Source organism: Emys orbicularis, chromosome 5, assembly GCF_028017835.1.
Source record: "Emys orbicularis isolate rEmyOrb1 chromosome 5, rEmyOrb1.hap1, whole genome shotgun sequence".
Classification (NCBI taxonomy): domain Eukaryota; kingdom Metazoa; phylum Chordata; order Testudines; family Emydidae; genus Emys; species Emys orbicularis.
The window spans coordinates 126,056,874-126,070,430 of record NC_088687.1 but is presented as its reverse complement, the minus strand read 5'-3'; the positions used below and the strand labels follow the sequence as shown (position 1 = coordinate 126,070,430).

Here is a 13,557-nt window from a genome sequence, read left to right as displayed (position 1 = left end):
GGAGAGAAAAAGAGAGACGAGGGCCCTGACATGGAGGCCTTGGTGAGCAAACCCATCCTGCCAGTCTCAAACCAGGGGCACCATAAGTCAGAGGAGAGGGATCTTGAAATTGTGGCCCTAGAGGGACAATTCAGACAGACCTGTCCGAAGTGAATGGTGCAATGACCTATGCGTAGGGCCCTTCGTTTTCAGTTTTTATTTTATTTAATTTTTCCCGGGAATTTATTGGTGGTGGTGTAGTAATAAAAGGTGAAAACTGATGGAAAAAAATATTAATTTTTCTGGGTAAATATCAGGTTTTATTTTGGTGGACGGAAGGACACGAAAAAAAGTATTTAGTAGATTAATGCTTTGATCAATGTAATTCTATGTGGTTTGCTGCAGAACTAAAACAGAACTCAAAACACATCTGAGTTTAAGAAAACAATAGATCCCTACTCTCTAAATAAAACTTTTCATTTGAATAAGTTGTAGACTGACCTATTAGTCTATAAATATTTACATTTAATAATCACTGACATTGCAGCAGCCTGAAGAAGACTGCAGGCCCAGCTGAGGCCAATTATACACTTTCTGTTGGAAGGACTGTTTGCATCTGGGCAGCAATCACTGGGCTAACAAGGTAACTGGGAGAATATAAGGAAAGGGAAAAAGGAAGCAAGGGCAGCTCCGTAGGAAGCTCACAGGGTGAGCCTGGGCTGAGGAGTGAGGGCTGCAGGGAAACCTATGCTTGCTGTAAGCCCACAGTGCATGGTATTAGTATGTAAGAGAATAAATACACACCTGGGTGAAAGAAACAGCCCAGTGTGTGGTTGACTGTGAAACCACCTGAACTGACTGGGCAGTGGTTCACTGGATAGTGACAGAGGGGCCCTGTGACAGCATCTCATCTGGACAGTGTGTCTCCTTCCCTTCAGTCTCTTATTACGAGTTGTCTAGTTATGAGATACCTAATGTTTCCAAGTGCTGTGATGGGCATATGACAGCAGTTAATAGGACATGTTGGGAGCGGGGCAGAGGAAAAAGACAGACAAGTACACTACAGCAAGGAGAGAGACAATGTCAGACAAGCTGTATCCTGACCTGTTAAAGGAAATGGGGATGAGAGGAGAGGAATGAAGTGAAGCTAGGATAATGATGATATGCAAAACGCATACTATACAGTACTGAATGATGTTCCTTTAATTTGGAGACAGCCCGGTGGTGCAGGGTTTTTCACCTACCCACTTTACTTAGACTCCAACCTTGTCACGGTGAGGTACATTTTTTCCAAGCCCAAGCTCTATGTATCTGTTAGGTACTTATATGGCCCCCATTGCCACAGTAGCTGAGCACCTCACATTCTTTACTCTTTAGTCTCAAGAGCCCTGTGAGGTAGGGAATGCTATTTTCCCTCTTTTACAGATGGGAAACTGAGGCACCGAGGAGGTAAGTAACTTGTGCAAGTTCCTCAGTCTGTGGCATGGAAGGAATTGATCTTGGGAGACAACCTAGTTCCCAAACGAGCACCTTAACCCCAGGCTCGTCCTTCCTCTCCAATTACTTAACACTTACTCTTGGAAAATAGTGTGTGATAAGGAATCTATTTCATGTAACAGCAGCTTATGTATAAAGTAATGTGGCAACTCTTATTTGAAGCTGTAACAGTCACCCAGAAATTAAGTCCAGCTGCCTTTAAACTATTTTCCATTGAAGTTTTCACTGAAATATATTACTAACCCAGTAAAGCAACTACACCACCACTATTTTATTATAAAAATAAAAGTTTGACCATTTAAAAATATTTGTATACAATCTGTATTCACGTATGTACAGTCACTTTCTTGTGCAATATGTTTGTGCAAAAAGAGAGGTTTTAGATCAGAGTAACTAGTACCTTAACATTTTCCTCACATTCAATGCAAGTGATATATAAAAGCTCTGTCAGACAGAGACATGATTGATTTCGGTCTGTTGTATTAAAATGCCTAAAAGGCTCAAAGTAGTGACAAGTGAGATGTCTCTCTTCAACTGTACCCCAGATATGGCACAGTGAAGCTTCCCCCCTGCACTTTGGCCACTCTTCCCTATATGGCTGTATCTGTGAAAAGGAAGGTGTACTGATTTCAAATCCAGTTAAGATATTGTCACTCTTTACCCTTTATAAATATTTCAGATTGCCACAAGTACAAAGAGTCAGACTTTTGCTTGTAAGTCTGTCTGCTCTGAGCCCATCCACAACTTTTGTGCTCTTCAGCACTTTTGGCTTGTAGCAGGTTTGCATTTGTTACACTCACATTTGTTGGAGTGTTATTTTGTATATTTCCATTCTTTGCAAAATGGCTTGATTTATGTTGAAGTCTTTTATGCAGTCCAACAGGTGGTGGAATGAAGTAAGAGGTAGACATTTCTCATCGTGCTGGTTCCTAACATCCCACATTATGGCCATTTAAAATGAATTACTTCATTTTTTTTTTTGCCCTTACTTATTGTAGATTAGTAATCAATTAACTTCTTTCACTAACCTGTCCTCAAATCAGAGAGATTCGATGCTGAAGCTAAGCACTAAATTTATGCTTAGATAAGTCAGTCAAATATCCAAACTGGATGATAAATATTAAAAATATAACCAACATTAATTGGTACTGTAGTATACATCTCAAAGTGCCATTTTCTCAGTATCAAGTAGTGGTTGATTTGATATTTGATTGCACTTCTCAAGTCAGATTATTGACAACATTCAGCAACATGTCTGAGAAATTCATCACTGAGTTCATCATTGAAGAACCTCATGCAATGAGGGCACTGAAGTTCACCCTGTCCTCTTCTCTCTGATCCTGAACTCCCACTGTCTGTGCGTGTAGCAGGTTGTTCAGATTGTGAACCTGTTCTCCTCACTCCTGACTGGACTTGGCTGTTGCCCAGTAGATGTTCAACATTTGTCTGTACATACACACGATGATTTTGGTTCCCAGTGTGAACTCTAACATGACCAGTTGTCTCTCTTGATTCCTAGAAAATTAAAATAATTAAAAAAAATCAGTATCAGCAAAATCCAACTTTGAGCCCAAAAGTGTTAATCTAAAATTCTAGTATTGACAATATTTTGATAAGGCTGACAAAATCTAAAAGCTGATGCATACTCCATATAAAGATTTTTAGCAGCAACTCAAAGCAATCAGAGCCAGAGACTGAAAGGTGATTAAGTTCCAAACAATCATAAAACCTACATAAAATAAGTGACTGGGGTCAAGTATCACATGTGCAACAATAACTGAAATTAAAAAACAAGCGAGTTCCACCTATTCCCTGTTTGTACTGAACTGGTACAGTGTCTAAATCCATGAGAAGAAATAATATTTCCAGTTGTGCTGATTCAACACAGAAGGGAAACTGGGACTAATAGGAGGCGTTATATAAATAGGAGAAGACAACTTCTAATTCCTCTAGAACTGAAGTTCTGAAATACGGGTATGGGATTTTTAGCAGTTACAGCTTTGACACCTCTGAATTTGAAACAAAACTGTCCATGATTTATTGGTATGTTTTGGAGTTTTTTGTTTCCTTGGGGTGCATCTGATTTTCAGCTTGAGTTTCTGTTATTAATGAAAACAACTTGGTTTAATATCTTGCTTTTCTAGATTTCTTTACCTGTCTCCTGGTTAGCTGGTGCTGTAGACAAGCAACTTCTGCCTGAAGTTCCTGTATTTTACTTTGTGCACGCTCTCGATCTGCTCTTTCAGACGTGAAATCATCCTTGTAAACAAGGACCTGAAAATGAATTATTTAAATATTTTAGCCATTTACTGAGAGTGAGTTAGAGGTCATAGTTGGTAAAGGAATTATAGATTCGCCCATCTAATATTTAAATTAATACTCCATAAAATTGGCTCAGAATGCAGGTATTCTTTTCTACAGTATGTCTGCACTTAACAGTACTAGATATACAGAATTTACAAAAATACTGATATTTTGTGTTGGAGGAAAATAAAGCTGTCACAGAATTCCTCCAATACTGAATTTTACTTGAACTTGTGTGTGTGCTCCTTTGTGCTGCTGCCACCTTTGCAATCTGTACAGCCACCCTATGTCCAAGTGCCAAATCAGAAAAATCAACTTAAAAAAGGGAATGATTCAGTGAACTTGTTTTCCCATCTTTTTCTGAGAAAATCTTAATTTCTAAATCAAGCAAATCTGATCAAAGAGTAGATCTAATGACCTGTTGCTCCAGCATTTGTACACGTTCACGATCTCCATCTGTAGCCTTCTTCACATCCTCTAACTCTCGCTTTACTTTAATGCATTCATTCATTTTTTCTTCCAGTAATTTGTTCAACCGAGAAATCTCCTTCTGCATCAGCTCTGAATTTCTTTGTTGTTCGGGTTGAGACTTCAGTTCTTTCAGCTGCAGGTGGAGTCGTTTCACATATTCTTCTCTACTAGCATCATATGCCTGCCACTTTGTATTTAAGTCTTCCACCTGAGAGAGCACCAGAAAATAAAATAAATAAATATATATATATATATATATACACACACACACACCTTAAAATGAAGTGTTGCAAGCAAAAGCTTTCAGAGAAGGATTACAGTGAGGGATGTTAATATGTTGTTAGGGCAGAAACAGAATTCTTAAACATGTTACATTCTGACTCAATTTCTTTGTGTTGTTAATGGGGCAGCTAGGTTATGTATTGAGGATTTGTATTTGCCAAGGGAACAAAGATTACATGCTAGCTAATATTTTTTATTGAGACTATTCAGGGTCTGCATATAGATGCCATTAGGGTTAAGTTAAATTAGGGTTTGTTAGTGGGAATTTACTGTAGTTGAAAATGTATAATCAAATCCTATTCTACAAACTAAAAAATGTACTTACATGAAACACTTTTTGTTGTAACTTCCTGTTTTCCTCCTGTAGTTGGCAAATAATTGTTTGAGGTGAAGTTTTATTCTCTGAAAATTGTAGCTGTCAGACAAAGTAAGCATTACTTTGATTAAAAAACCACAAACCTTGAAGACATTATTCACAGCTTCATTTTAAAAATAGCACAAACATCCTCCATTTTTCTTCCCTAAGCTAGTCAAACATGTTTTTGGATTAGCTCATTATAAGATCAGTTGTTGGTAAGCTTTTTTTTTTTTTAAGCAAAGGAATTAAATTTGCTTTAACGTAAGAGAGCCCACCTGAAAAACCACAAAACAAACAACCAGCAGCCACAAACACTCATTCACTTTGGCTTGCTGCGACTTTAAGCAAATGAGAACAAAAAATAATAAAGCTGCTTGATAAATTTTTGACCAGAAGTTTTGAGCTTTAGATTTAATTACATGCCTTTGGACTTTTAAGAAATGTCATCGGTTCAAAAAAAAAAAAAAAAAAGCCACCCAAAGTACATGAGTAATAAAGCATTTTTGTAAAAAATTCCCTAGAATGAATTAAGACTCACATCTGAATTTCTCTTTGACAGGGAAGTCCCCACTGTACAAGGTAAGCTAATTATTAGACTGAAAACTTACTACTTAGAGAGATGGATATTTCAGTGACACATAAAACATCACATTGCTGAAAATTTCAAGTCCCATTAAACAATCTGCTTTTCTTTCCATCCAAGTCAGCCTCTGTCTATTCACACAGTAATATTTTACATTACTGGAGCATCTTTCATCCCAAAGGCTCCCAATGCACTTTACAAATTTACAGGTTTCAGAGTAGCAGCCGTGTTAGTCTGTATCCGCAAAAAGAACAGGAGTACTTGTGGCACCTTAGAGACTAACAAATTTATTAGAGCATAAGCTTTCGTGGGCTACAGCCCACTTCTTCGGATGCATCGGAAGAAGTGGGCTGTAGCCCACGAAAGCTTATGCTCTAATAAATTTGTTAGTCTCTAAGGTGCCACAAGTACTCCTGTTCTTTTTACAAATTTAAACTCTCCACAGGGATCACTGAAATTCACAGCTCTTTTAAAAGATCCAGTAACAGCAGCTTAGGACAAGAAGTGAGCACTATTTTCATCTGCTTTAAACTTCAAGAAGAATCTTGATGAACAAAATGATTAAAGAATGTCACCACAGCATCTGGTTTAATACCCCATTTCTTATGGGGATTATAATGCATCTTCAATTATCAAGAGTTGCCAACTCATGATACTGTCATGAATCAACTGATTTTTTTTAAAAGTAGTTCCTCATTTCAGGAACAGTAGGGTTTCTCTTGCAAATTTTTACTATTATTTAAAACTGCCATCTCCCAAGGCTTTCAATGAAATTGAAGTCAGATGGCTATCAGTGAAGTGGGGATTCTTGCTAGGTATTTCTTGGCTATCACTGTAGTATCTAAGCACCTCACAAACACTAAGGAATTTACCTGAACAAGGCTTTGTGGCTTTATATTATTTCCACTTTAGGTAGAAAATTTAAGTCACAGAAATGAAATAATTTATCCACAGCCACACACAAGTCTGACAGAGCAAGGAATTGCATGTTCCCTGGCCAGTGTTTTAATCCTTCCCCAAGAAAGAGGAATCCTCTTCCACAACCTAACAGCAAGAGTGAGGCCTACTGTGTGCAGGGCTGAATTTTAAATGGGAAATGATCACACACACCAAGGCTCAATGAATCAGAAAAAAATTAATGCAAATTTTAAAAATCTTATGATATTTAAGCCAACTTGATTTTTGTGGTCCAAGGATACATCTACACTGCAATTAGACACTGGCAGCTGACTAGGGCTCACAGAGCGGAGTATGCATTTGGGCTTGAGCTGGAGGCTGCGAGATGGAAGGATCTCAGAGCGCTAGAGCCCACAATTAAACAGCCCTTTAGCTTGCGCCCCATGAGCCTCAGTCAGCTGGCACAGGCCAGCCACGGGTGCCTAATTGCATAGACCAGCGATTCTCAAACTGAGTCAGGACCCCAAAGTGGGTTGCGATCCCATTTTAATGGTCGCCAGGGCTGGCGTTAGACTTGCTGGGACCCCGGGTCTGAAGCCAAAGCCCAAGCCCCACTGCCCAGGGCTGAAGCCAAAGCCCTACGGCTTCAGCCCTGGGTGGCAGGGCTCAGGTTGCAGGCCCCCCCCAGCTTGGGGCAGAAGCCCTTGGGCTTTGGTTTCCCCGCCCAGGATGGTGCGGCTCACGCTTTGGCTTCCCCCACACAGGGCAGTGAGGCTCGAGCTTTGCGCCCCTCCCCACCACGGGTCATGTAGTAATTTTTGTTGTCAGAAGGGGGTCGTGGTGCAATGAAGTTTGAGAACCCCTGGCACAGACATACCCCAAGGGCCTTGTTTTTGTCTCCTGTCCAAGGAATGTCACCACCAACAGCACAGCACCCTCTAGTGCTCTGCTCTAGTCTCCACTGGTTTACCAAATAGTAAGTGTGTAAACATAATATTCGTGAGGGGGGAAGGATAGCTCAGTGGTTTGAGCATTGGCCTGCTAAACCCAGGGTTGAGAGTTCAATCCTTGAGGAACTCTCAAGGATTTAGGGAACTGGGGTAAAAATCTGTCTGGGGATTGGTCCTGCTTTGAGCAGGGGGTTGGACTAGAAGACCTCCTGAGGTCCCTTCCAACCCTGATATTCTGTGCTTTGGGAAAGGATGCTTATGGCACCTACCAAAAGAGGCTCTGGCTACTACAGATAGATGAGGGATGGCAAAAATGTACATGACATTTGGACAGAAATGATCAAAAACAGCTTCCATCTCTCAATAACAAATACCAACAGTTAAGGTTTTGTGAGAAGATTCTCCTTTCCTCTTCACTTAGCTGAAGAGATTGGGGAAAGTGAGAAATAACTCTTAGAACTATTGCATTAACAGTTGCTTACAATTTAACATCCCTCCCTCCAAATTATTCACATTGACAGAAAATGTATTAAGTGTACCTGATTGGATCTTTCAGTCTGAATATGCTCCTCTAAATACCCTCTGTCTTTTCTCTTTTCTTCTAGACATTTTGCCAGCTGCTGACACATTTCTGCTGTGGATGCCAATCTACGTTGAAGTTGGTGAGTTTCATCAGTGAGTGAACGACACAGTACTTCACTTGTGGCCTGGACTTTCTCTCTCTCTTCCAAGCTTCTCTGGAGTCGTAAGATTTCTCTCTCTTTTTCATACTGTGGCTGGCTTATTATCTGCTGTATATCTCTGTCTTTTTCTTCTAGTTGCCGATTCAGCTTCTGCACTTCCTAAATATTGGGGGTAAAGTTGATGTATTTGAGACCATAAAATGAACTCTCAAGCCAAGAGGTTTATAAAAGTGAATTTTCTCATCATTGTTTAAGAATAACTTAAGTCCACTGTTCAGGAATGTCATAAGTACCATATTTTGTTACCGTTAAACAAAACCACTCATATAAAGTAATTTTTCATCAAGTTTCCTGAATGTGGTGTTGGTTTACAATGTCTTTTCCAGTTCTCATTTTACATTTTCATGAACATATGCTTATGCACATATCCTAGGTCAGAAAATAGTTGGTATGCAGAAAAGGATTTGCCAATACACTATCAACTGCAGATTGTCCTGAAATATCAAATAAGAGGTTGGAAACAATCACTACAGGCTTTTTTTTTTTTTTTTTTAAAGGAAAATATTTAATTGGGGCAGTTATCCCACTTTCTCAAAAACATACTACATACTTATACAAGGAAGACATTTTATGCACTATAACTTATGCTTCTGATGCAGGCAGCATAGCCAGCTTGTAGTGTGCCAACCACTTTTAGGGTGCAATGAAAGACCTCTGTTCGGCTCTTCTACTCCAGGTGTCCCAAATTTATAAGGTGGTAGAAAATAATTTCCTTAAGCTATTAGGGACCATAAATTTCATCAAAGCAAATAGTATGCCTGATCCTGAGAGACAGCAAAGATAGTATTCTACACAGTAACTTGATCAGGAACAGTAATGACAGAGGAACAAACCCCACTCAGAATGTGTAACTCTATCCTGGGGTGGGTTATATCTGCCCGACAAATACCCGAGGGATCTGCATTTTCTTAACTTTGGCAATGCTTGTATATCTTGTTGTACCAATAAAGTTTCATGGAATTGGAAGCTCTGTAACATTACCTCCCTTAACACATGGAAGCCCCTCTGAGTGGTTTGAAGGGATTGGGATTTATTGGGGTCCAGAGGACAGCCAATCTCTGGCATCATCATGTACTTAAATTGTAAATGAAATTTAGAGTACCTGTATATTAACACTGATCCAGTGAGCACTAACTTCCTATGTTCCCACTTAAACTGTTAGGGGGTGAAAGACTGGAGGACAACAGCTGTAAAGAAAGCCGATGGAACATCACTCCCCCAGAATCTGCTAGTATGTCTACACAGCATTTTGGAGCAAGCAGGAGTGAGCCTCCCAGCCCAGACATGGGCTGTGGAGGGGGAAGAGGAGAGAGAGAGAGAGAGAGAGAGAGAGATCAGGCTAGTGCTCTAAAAAAAATAGCTGTCTAGACAGCGCTTTGAAGTTGCAAGGCAGGCTCTGAAGCCTAGGGAGTGGGGTGGGCTTCAGAGCCCAAGCCACAACTTCAAAGTACCTTCTATACAGCTATTTTTAAAGTGCTAGAACAAGCCCTGCTACCATAAGTCTGTGGACCCACGCTGGGAGGTTCACTCTCACACACATTAGACATACTGTACCCACAAGTTGCCCTGGATCCCAGGGTAGACCGGAGGTTATGGAGGCAAAAGCCACAGTACATCTTGCAAAATATGTCCTGTTTTTTGGAGGTGAAGGGGTGGGGGTGGAAGATTGCAATGCAATATCCCTGCTAGTTCCTCAGATCAAATCTTGGTCCTCCAATGGAAGAATACAATGAAAAAGCAGAGCATAAACTCAGTTTCCAAGCCCCATGTGTAAAAACCTGTATAGGGGCATTAACTTGGCAATGGTGACACAGGTTACCTCTCGAGAGCCTTGTAACAAATTGTGTTTAAAATGTTCATTTCTAAAATCAAAGCTTATACTGACTAGTGCAGTTTTAAAGCTGCAGCAGAAAGCACTTGTCATTTTAAATGTTAACTGCAGTAACTGGAAAATGAAATGCTGCCATGTACTTACTGTAGATTGGTGCCTTTGAGCATTTAAGGGAAAGAATACACTGTGTCTGGGATTCAGAACAAACCCACAACTATATCAAACCCAATACAGATACTGAATGTTTTAAAAGGATTCGACAGGCTTAAAAATCCACTTGAAGAACAAAAGGCTATTTCTAGTTAGGCTTTGTTGGCTGGTGTTGCACTTCCTAAGTAGTTTAGGGCATGACATTCATCAACCTGCCTCACTAGGTACTCAGACAGCAGAGTGCTGAGGAGCTGTAAATACCTAGACATATCCCAAGTTGCACACTGTATAGAACAGTGAGATCATGTTTTATTACAAGTCTCAAAGCCTGAACAGCAGCATTTGGGAAACATTCTTGTACTGACATTATGTCAAGAGATTTCTTTGTCACAAGACTATTTGTTTCAGTTTCCAATATTTTCTGGTTTGGAACTCCCTTCAAACGCACCAGACTGCTTCATTACAAAGAGAAAAATTTTAAACAATTTAATTTCAAATGAATAGTTCACAGTAAAAACACTTTTTCCGGAGTGTTAGAAAGATGTTTTTAACCAGAAAGGAGGAAAGTTGAGATTCCTCCCTTTCCCCCACAACTAATTGCCAACTAGTTGCAATTGTTACAACTGAAATACTAGGTCTGGTGTACAGATGGGCTGATGAACAGTTCAAGAAGCAGACAAACAAAGGAGGAAAAAGGAAGAACTAAAAAATCCCATTTAAATGCCTTTTAATCAAAAAATGTTGACACTGGATTTATGTTATGGAGTGAAAAATAACTGCTTGCAATAAAATATTTTTAAAATGTTGAGCTCATCTTTTCCAATAATCTCTTCCACTCTTTGTGCAAACTAGTGAGATCACATAAAGATATACACTAGCTAGTGTGCTAGCTGTAAATCTGATCTTGATAGCAGCATAAAAAAGATTAGATTACATTTAGACATACCATTTAGATTTCCTAGTCTCTGCAATTTCTGTATGCTACATCTCTGGCAACTACTTTTTGCTTAACATGACATGTTCCCACAATTCAATCAGTGCCCTGAAGTGCATGGTGATTATACATTGGTTATATTAAATGGTGCTGTCTTGAAAGACGACAGGTTACCTAGTGGTTGCAGAGGGTTTGGCAAACGTGACTTCTGGGCTCTAATCCAAGCCCCTTCACCAGCTTGTTGTGTGACATTGGGCAAGTCACCTAAACCAAATTCACCATCTAGAGCATCTAAAGTTAGGGTCCTAAATCGATATTTAGGCATCTAAATTAGTGACCTAAACTAAGGGGGAGGGTGTTTAGAAATAACACTCTTTTTCATATTAACTGGGGTTAAATTCTGTCCTGGCCCACAAGTGTGCAACTTTTTGAAGACAGAACAGAGCTCAGCCCTTTGCAAGGGACTGCCAGGGGAAGGCACTCTTCTCTGTAAATACAAATGTTATTCTGGTACATTTGTGTTTTTACCTGGCTCAAAGTTTCCACCTTCTGTGCTGAAATTCTCTCGCTGTCTTTAAGCTGCTGCTTCATTTGGCCAAGCTGATCTATTAAACTTTCCACTAGAGATTTAGCAGGTTCAACAAACTTTCCCCCAGGTGGCGATGGCTGCTGCTCCTCTTCCTGTGCTGCTCCCAGTTGGGCAGCCTGGTACTTGGCCACGCTCGCCCTCAGCTCCCCGATCATCGCCTCCTTGGCGGAGAGCTGCTGTTGAAGGTGCTTCAGCTGCTGCCCGGACTCATAATACAGGTTGCAGATGGCTTTGTACCGAGGCACTTTGCTCTTTAGGTTCTTGTTCTCCAGGTGCAGCGTCTCCACGGTCTCCTCCAGCTGCCTGCACCGGGCTACCAGGGGGTCCGTGCTGCTGTCCTCGTTCACTGAGCACATGGTGGGGCAAAGAGAGCACAGATCACCCCGCGGCCACTTCTCTTCCTCCAGCAGGGTGAACAATAACCCCCCCAGCTGCATATAAATCCAAGGGGAGCCAGGCAAGGGCCGAGATGCTGTTAGTTCCGCTCCCTTCAGCCGTCTCCTCGCCGCCGCTCGGGAGCAGATACGAGCCTTTCGGCGCTAGCTGGGCGCGGCCCCCACCGCCTCTTATCGTCCAGCCAGGCGGCCAGAGGCTGCTCGGCACCGCCAGCAGGGAGGGGCCGCCCACGGGGGGCGGGGCCCGCAGCCCCGCGCGAGGGGAGGGGAACCCCGGGGCGGGGGAAGGCGCGAAGCGAGCCCCCCGGGGTGTGTGGGGGGGTCTGGGATCCCGCTCGGGGGGGCTGCTGGGGGAGGGGGCAGCCCAGCCTTGCGTAAGGCCCACGGTGTCCCAGCCGGAGCTGCCCCCGGGAATTTCCTGGCGGGGCTTCCCCGTAGCGGGCGCTAGGCGGCAGCTCCCGGCCGTTCCCCGGGGACCGGCCAGCAGCGAGGCGGCGCCTCTTCCCACCTCCCTTCAGCGCCGGGCTCCGGCCTGGGGCGCACGCGCAGACGCGAGGGGAGGGGCGAGTCTGCGCCGGCGCAGTGATCATGGCTGCGGGGCGGGGGGCGGAGCCGGCAGAGCGCGCTGGGCTGCCCAGTGCTCGCCGGGGCCGCGCTCATCCCCTTCCCGCGCGGGGTGGCTAGGGCTGGCGGTGCCCCGCCAGGGGGTGCTGGCTCTCGGGGACAGCGACCCTGCCCCCGCGGGAGGCCGAAGGGTTGCCAGTTTGGGATGGCTGTGTTCGTGGAGGTTGCACCACGTGACATAATCGGGGAAAGATTAATCTTTAATTCCTGGAGACTCCAGCACAATCCTGGAGGGCTGGCAACACTACGGGAGGGGTGGGGACTCGGAGCATCGCCCTGTGGGGAGCCGCGGTGTGTCCCAGGCCCCTGGGCAGTGGCTGGCATGGTGCCCCTTTGCTAGGACAGTTTGTTAGTGATCGCTGTGCCTAGGCAGGTCTAGGGTTACCATTTTTTAAAATAACAAAAAGAGGACGCTCCAAGGGGCCCCGCCTACGCCCCAACTCCGCCCCCTTCCCCGCCCTGGCCCCACCCAACTCCGCCCCTTTCCCAAAGTTCCCGCCCCAACTCCGCCCCCTCCCCTGCTTCCTGCTAATCAAATGTTCACGGGAAGCCTGAAACAGGGAGGCAGGCAGCAGGTAAGCTGGGGTGGCTATTGAAAGCAATCCGGGAGATTTTAATAGGCTGCTAAAAGTCCAGTGGGTGGGGCTAAGGCAGGCTCGCTACCTGCCCTGGTTCCGCCCAGCTCCTGGACGTGATCAGCACATCCCTCTGGCTCCTAGGCGCAGGGGTGGCCAGGGGATCTCTGTGTGCTGCCCCTGCCCTGAGTGCTGACTCCACAGCCAATGGCAGTTCTCGGCCAATGGGAGCTGCGGGGGGCAGTGCCTGCAGGCAGGGGCAGTTTTCAGAGCTGCCTGGCTGCCCATGAGCCTAGGAGCCAGACATGCTGGCCCCTTCCGGGAGCCTCCTGAGGTAAGTGCCCGGCCAGAGCCTGCACTCCTCACCCCCTCCCATACCCCAACCCCCAGCCCTG

General features: G+C 43.6%; 1 protein-coding gene across 2 annotated transcripts; it reads right to left on the bottom strand.

Moving 5' to 3' along the window:
• Positions 1-1,753: 1,753 nt before the first annotated feature.
• TNIP2 (TNFAIP3 interacting protein 2) lies at positions 1,754-12,005 on the bottom strand. Of its 2 annotated transcripts, none has more exons than XM_065405402.1 (6): positions 11,508-12,005; positions 7,861-8,163; positions 4,859-4,948; positions 4,199-4,459; positions 3,631-3,750; positions 1,754-2,991 (listed from the first exon to the last, which is right to left on the bottom strand). In XM_065405402.1, the coding sequence occupies exons 1-6, from the start codon at positions 12,003-12,005 to the stop codon at positions 2,707-2,709; spliced, it is 1,557 nt and encodes a 518-aa protein (XP_065261474.1). In that variant the 3' UTR covers positions 1,754-2,706. The 2 variants fall into 2 exon arrangements, with proteins under 2 accessions (XP_065261474.1, XP_065261475.1); XM_065405403.1 differs by having other exon boundaries at positions 3,613-3,750; positions 11,508-11,926.
• Positions 12,006-13,557: the final 1,552 nt, after the last annotated feature.